This window comes from Culex quinquefasciatus, chromosome 3, assembly GCF_015732765.1.
Source record: "Culex quinquefasciatus strain JHB chromosome 3, VPISU_Cqui_1.0_pri_paternal, whole genome shotgun sequence".
Lineage (NCBI taxonomy): Eukaryota > Metazoa > Arthropoda > Insecta > Diptera > Culicidae > Culex > Culex quinquefasciatus.
Window position 1 is genome coordinate 177,833,283 of NC_051863.1, and position 7,315 is coordinate 177,840,597.

The 7,315-nt window shown below is 34.9% G+C and overlaps 1 protein-coding gene across 1 annotated transcript; it reads left to right on the plus strand.

Annotated features, from left to right (window-relative positions):
- Positions 1-567: 567 nt before the first annotated feature.
- LOC6050153 (glycine cleavage system H protein) lies at positions 568-6,872 on the plus strand. Its single transcript, XM_001866771.2, has 4 exons — positions 568-947; positions 6,121-6,200; positions 6,267-6,462; positions 6,529-6,872. Exons 1-4 carry the CDS (start codon positions 833-835, stop codon positions 6,624-6,626), a joined length of 489 nt encoding a protein of 162 aa, XP_001866806.2. The 5' UTR covers positions 568-832; the 3' UTR covers positions 6,627-6,872.
- Positions 6,873-7,315: the final 443 nt, after the last annotated feature.

Here is a 7,315-nt window from a genome sequence, read left to right on the forward strand (position 1 = left end):
AGCAGACTGCGCGGTCAATGTCAGCTGAGCGGGAAAAGGGAGTGATTTCGCAAAAGTTCTGAGGAATTTTTGAACGTCAATGAAAAAAAAAAATTGACATTGCTTATCACTACAATGACGCCGCACATTTTTGTCTTTGAAAGCGTTTATTAACCCTTATTTTATAATAAATGAACAGATGTAGTACCGTTTCTAGCAGGCAATATTTAATTACAGTCCAGTCTCGATTATCTGAAGTTTTGATTACCCGATAGATCTCCATGCAATCTTCGGGTTATTTAGTAACGATTTTTTGAGTGGTAGCCTGTACGGTACCAAATGAATATTAGCATAAGTCCTTAATAAAAAATGTATTTCGAGCATCCAGCAGTTAGCTTTGCGTATGTTCAACAATAAATATTAAATTTCTGAAAAAAACTCTTTCTTTTACTTTTTGAATCTGCCAATAAAAATTTAAAAAAGAACTACCCTGCTTGAGTAGCATCCAACAAAATCAGTCATACTTCATCATATGTTTTCAAAACATGTTTTAGAGCTTTTTTTTATTCCTTTTTGTCTTCGTCATTTTACTATTAACGTTATCAGCAATCAAGGCAGAGGCTACCAAGGGAAAGTTAAAAATTGTAATAACAAAAAATATAGTGAGCAAGTTAAAAAAACACACACACACACAGTTCAAATCGTCTTGATAACGACAGTCCTCCCAGTTGGTTCGAACGGTTTGGTGGTTGTTTGGCGAGCTGTTGGCACGTCAGTAGGGCGTACAGATTCACCGAGATCGGTTGTTCGTCAGCTCTTCTTTTCGTTCAGTGTGAGAAAAAGCAACAGCAAAATGGTGTTATGTCATATTCGCGCGACGTTGCGGCTTGGCCAACTGGTCGCCAGCAGGTCACAGCAGGCCGGGCACCAGTGTCGATTCCTCAGCACCAGCAGCTTCCTGTTGAAAGGTAAAGGGCTGGGGATGGCTTTGAAGTGGTTGCTAGATGAAGGATTTGGATAGTGCCGGTATTTTAGAAGGTTGCGATATAAAGTGGGGTTAGGGGCGAAGAAGTGCGTTATCAAAACAAAACAAAAAGCTGACGATGGGAAGAGCTATTAATATAGGGTGGTTCGTAGCATGAATGAATAACTTTCAATAACGAGTTGGAAAACGTTGAACTAAAAAAATTAAATCATGTGTTTATAGTGTCTTATATAAAACAGATGAACAAAGGAAATGAAAAAATAATAATAAGGTGCTTAGTCATGTTGAATAAGTCATCCATGATTGTATGATATTACAACATAATTTTATGTACAACGGTAAAAAAAACGATTAAAAACCATTTCTGATCACTTTTTCTTTAATTTTAATGCAAAAAAAAAAAAAATGACAAGACAACATTTTTTCAATGGATCAAATATGGTCCCCTTGGAACGAGCTGTCAAGTAGGAGCTTTTCTGCCAAGAAGGACCACCTGGTTAATTTTTCAAAATTGATTTAAAAATCCATTTTAAACTCCTTGTGGTCGTACAAAGGGTCATTGTGTTCAGAAAAATAAGCTTTATCGCTGTAAACAATAATATCAGCAACCTAAGCTTCATTTTAGGACCCAATTGCCGTTATGTCACAACATTCTTTAGAGAAGCCATTTTGAGAGGCTGTCAAGCGCTCAACTAACTACTATGCGTCTCCACTGTGATACAACAAATGTTCTCTATTCTTTAGAATTTCCAAATGTGAGTTAAAAAAAAGATTTTTTTTCAGCGCGAGTCACACAATACGACGAGTGCTGGAAAAATCAAGTTTTGCAACGAGTAGCGTACATTTTTTTTTGCGTTTCCTTCGTGAAACTACTGACTTCTACTGATATACTGACACGACGGAAGGGGCATATTTTCCTCTACTAAACATACCAAAGTTCTACTTTTCAGCACTGAAATTGGTACTTTTTTCTGCACTTGAATCGAAAAACATTGACTAAATACATGAACATTTGACATGAAATTTGTTCCATCGGAAGTTTTTCGGTATTGCAAATGCACGACTCGAGCAGAGAATTCCCTATTCCTTTTTAATTGAAAATACCTTTTGAATGGAATTTCAAGTCAAACATCCATGGAAAGTTTACATCCATATCGAAACAAGATTTGAAAAAAGCATAACTTTTAGATACAAGTGCTGTAAAGTTCAACTTTTCAGCACCCCGTTGAGTGCTAACTTTTTCGCTAATTTGAATGGAACTGCATTCGAAAGAGCGAATCCAAATTCGCTAATTGGAACGACCGACAGCTGTCAAAAACTTGAAACCACGTGTTCAGAAATTGTCGAACAATGGTGTTTGACAACTAGTTTTGACGGTTGAAAAAAAAGTGGACATTCGAAGTAGCGAAATTTGAATTCCTGAAACCAGGGGATGTTTGGAAATATAAAGAGCTTTTAGGCTAAATATGAGGTTAATGGTAAGTGGGGCAAATTATGATGGTCAAAAAAAGTTTAAAATCTTAAATTTCCTCATTTTCGGAATTTCGGAATTTATAATACGTGTTGCGACGGAGCACGTCCCAAATACGGCCGAAGCAGTCCCCTCGTTCTACGTCAGTGTTAGTGTTTGTTTTGTTTGACTGGTGCCCGTGATGTCGCTTGGCAAACGATTAGAAGAATCAAAAAAATCTGAGCAAGCGGGAGCACGGGCGCAGCTGGACAGATCAGCTGCGAAAAGACACCATAATTGTAAGTTTATAGTTAAATTGTGAACGTTCTGATTGTAATTCATTTATTTAATAAATTACAGTTTTGTAGCATGTGGGAAATAAAAGAATTTTATATCGCCCTGCTCACGAAAACGGTGCCGGGAGTAGCACCTTCCCGCCTGTCTCAACAATACGCATGAATGTGAATATATAAAATTAAACAAAATTAGTATTTTTGAAAAAGAACCAGATTCGGAGATTTTTTTTCCTATTTAAGAGTTTATACCCTATAACTATGTTCAATGAAAAGAGTGGGCAATTTCTCAATAATTTCTCAATAGTATCTTAAATAAGACTCAACTATATTTTTTAGAAATGTCACGAAAAAAAAAATTAAAAAATATAAAAACTCGACTAGTCGAGAACAAAACACTGATGAAGTCTGCAAGTAGTAGATGAAATATGTAGCTGTCAAGATATTAAAATATATAGCGGAATTAAAAGGAACAACTCGTCTCTTTGTATAGTAATGGATTCTGTTAAAACGCTCAACCAAACCACAATAAAAAAACGGGGCAACCATGGGTGATCTCTCATGCTCAACCAAACCACAATAAAAAAACGATTATTCTATTGATTTGTCTTTTTAAAAATTCAAAACATAAAAAAAAGCTAACGTCATGATTCGAATTCCCGGACGCTTCGAAACCCGGACACCTCATCTTGTTTTATCAATTATTTGGATATAAGTTCACATTATGAATGTCAAAACTATTTTATTTGATGAATTCTAACATCAACTTTAATCTAAAGTTTGTTTGAACGCTGTAGTTAATGTTAAAACAATAAAATAAAATAAAATTATAAGATTACCAAAAATGCGAAACATTTCACGTGACATATTTCATAGGCGTCCGAAGCACCGGGAAGGCAAATCTGAAATTTATGGTTTTGATTTCCTTAAATTCTAGCAAATTTTTATATGAAATATCGATTGTTTTGATGTTAACAGCTTATTTGAGGCCTAAAGAATGCCATTCACTAACATTTCAGTCTAAATTTGTGCGATTCATTAGAAAAAATGAGTGTCCGGAATTCGAAGCAAAAGTGTCCGGATTTCGAATAAGCTTTTACCTGTGTCCGGGATTCGAAGCATAAAAAAAAAAATTTAATTTTGAAATTCTGATGAAAAATTGTTACAAAAGACATATTTAGCATGCATTCTCTTAAAACTGACTGTTAATACTACATCCTGATGACATTCTTCATTTCCAACTTATTACACGATTTTTTGTCAGCTATAACGAAAATTACATGCTACTAAGTGTCCAGATTTCGAATCATGACGTTACATATTTTTGTTCGGTTAGCATTTAGAAATATTCAGTCGTTTTTATCAGATCCACAATAGAAAAATAGTTGTTGGACTGAACATTTGTTTATCGTTGGCATTTTTTAAATAGTAGATGGATCTGATAGAAATTTCAGGTGAAGTTTTTTACACACAGAAAAAAAATTAGATTTATGGTTGGATAATTTGATGATTGAAATGCAATATCTGATTTTTTGTAGAATAAGTAAAACCAATCATAAACAGATGTAAATTAACACATTTTTGAAGGAAATATTACACGTACACAGCGATGGAATAATCATCATCAAAAGAAAATCTTTGGAAGTTCATCAAGAGAAAAAAAAATCCGAAGGGAGCATGGCTCTCCTCTCTCGCGCACGAAAGATCGCTAAAAAGAAACTAAAAAAATAATCATCTTGATTATTCGGTGGAACATCTTTTTCATTACTAAACTTGCAAGTGTAACGTCACACGTCGAAAAATGACCTGTCACATATTGTAGATGGACAATGTGTGTAAACAAAGTGAAATAAATGATTTTGAGTGGTGCTTACAAGGACATTCACAAAAAATCATCAGCAGATTGATTTTCTTGGAGAATTTCGGAAGCGATTTTCTTTTGCGTGATTCGCCTCCTCTCTCTTTCGCGGGTGAAGAAAGTTCGCAAGCGAAATTGATTGTTTTGCGATTATTCCATCCCTTTTCAGACACAAAATCTGTCATCATTTCCAGATGCAATAGGATTTCAATTTTTTTCGGAATATTTTTCAACTGTTAAGGTTTTTCTCAAGATTATCATTTTTAAAACATGTACTTTTTTCAATAATGCTTTTAAAAATAGTTGCGTTGAAAATTCTTATTTTTAATTCCAGGGTGACTTTGATAGTCATAGTTTTTCTTGTTAATGTTAAATATAAGGTGTTCCATCGCTAAGGTGGGTAAAATAGTTTTTAAGAAAAAAAATATCAATATTTATATTCAGTTAACTAAGTTTATAAGCTTTTCAACAAAACAAATATATACTTTAGGTAAAATTGTTAAAAAGTCACAATTTGGCCTGAATTTTTTATTAAAGCAAGTCTGGTTTATTATATTATCGATTCATATTGCATTTTAAACTGAATTCGAAGCAGGAATCAAAAGTTTTCAAAATATAAAAAAAAAATCTAGAAGATTTTGTCCAAAGAATCTTAAAATGCATTCCATTTTCTGATTCGAAATCATGTTCATTGAGAAAATCATGCAAGAAATCATTGCACTTTGAGAATATTAGAATAATGCTATTCGTCAACATTTTCTTAATTATAGTTAACTAACTATTAAAACTAATAAAAATTGTATGTAAACTTCTTCTACTTTAAGTACTTTAATTACATTGAACACTTCTCTACCATAGTTTGTATGATTCCACAACATTCCAAACGTATTTTATTTGTACTCTTCATTTTGAAAAAAAAAATCTCAAACTTATCAAAGTCATCCCGTTTTACGGTACCATGATGTTGTGTTTATTAGTTTATTAGTGGCTCAAATATCAAGTATGAAAATTATGGAATAGATAAATATAATGTTCCCAGCTTAACGTGTTATCACTATTTTTTTTTAATTTTGATACTGAAATACGAGTTTACCAATTTTTTTTCAAATTTTTTCAAAGCAAATATTTTTAACATCACTCATTAGCAACGTGATGAAATCAATGCTTGTATTGCATCATTTTTCGCAAATAAAGCGAATTAAAAATATTAAACAGCAGCCCAAGATCCGGAACCTTGCCCATTCTGCGTGATTCCAAACGTATTAAAGCAAAAGTCCGATAACCCGAGAGTTGTAAAATTGCTGAACTCTCGACACTGAATTCACGGCACTGAATTAATCTAATCTGCGTGCCTGTTCGTGGTGGAGCTTTCCGAAAAAAAAAAAAAATGTTCTCGACACTTGTCACGTATTTGGGTGGTGAGAATTTCCTGACCAACTCATGAGGAATTGATGACGATTTGCTTTTTGGATTCACGAGGTCACCGTGCGATTAACACGTGCTCTAGGGTGGTACTTATGCGAGTTTTGTTCTTTTCTTTATTTTTCACTTTCAGAGAGATTGTTCACCGACAAACACGAATGGGTCGCAGTAGATGGAGATATCGGAACGGTTGGAATCTCGAAATTTGCACAGGTAATATTTTGGGCTTGAATTCAATTTTTATATGAAAACTTATGATGTCTTCATCGTAATTGGCAGGAAGCCCTCGGTGACGTCGTGTTCGCCCAGTTACCTGACGTGGGAACAAAATTGGCCCAGAAGGACGAATGTGGTGCCTTGGAGAGTGTGAAAGCGGCCAGTGAGGTGTACTCGCCGGTGTCGGGAACCGTTACAGAAAAGAACACCGCCGTTGAGGAGACGCCTGGTCTGGTGAACTCGTCGTGTTATGAAAATGGTAAAAATAACACAACTAATCCACCATTAATTTAAATATAAATAGAAATATTTCTGATACTTTCAGGGTGGCTATTCAAACTGCGTCTGACCAAGTCGGAAGAGTTGTCCAAGTTGATGAATGAAGAGCAGTACGCCGAGTTCCTGAAGCATGATGCCCACTAAAAGTAGTCACAGGTCGTTCGTCATAATTGCGAGAGAGCGAGAGAGAAAGTGATAGATTCAACCCAGAGATGCATCCAAACGGATTCAGTCAGTCGCTAAGCAGGGAGGAGTTATTGCAGCTAATCAGTCGAAGCATTATGCGCGCACGATCACGTGCAGTAGTGGATAGTTGCTAGGCCAGATAAGTCTTGTGTAAATCGAATGTTTGTAATTTAAATATAAAGTAAATACGTTTTTCCTACTCAACTTGGGTGTGGCTTTTCACTGCTTAGAAACAATCCGAATTTAATCAGGAGAATATCAAAAGATGTTGCTATTTTTGATTAAAAAAATATGAGCTCCAAGTTATGATAGATTTGGGCACCCTGAATATGCTCTAATCAACAAAATTGAATGTAAGTTTATTCCCTGCCAATGAATAAAGCTGTAAATTTCGGGTATAAATTCTCAAGAAACCATGCGCACCCACGTTCATCTATGTGGGTAGAAAAAATAAAGGGGTGCGCATGGTTGCTTATCTCATGTTATTCGTCTTTTCTGGAGCAACATTTGAATAGGGCGCATAAGCTTTTTGACAGCTGGAACTTTTTTGAAAATTCCGAGACACAAGGTCACTCAGCAGTGTGGGAAGGTAGTTGGAGAGGCCAGCTATTGTTTAACACTTTTAGTTTTATGAAAAAAATCCTGCT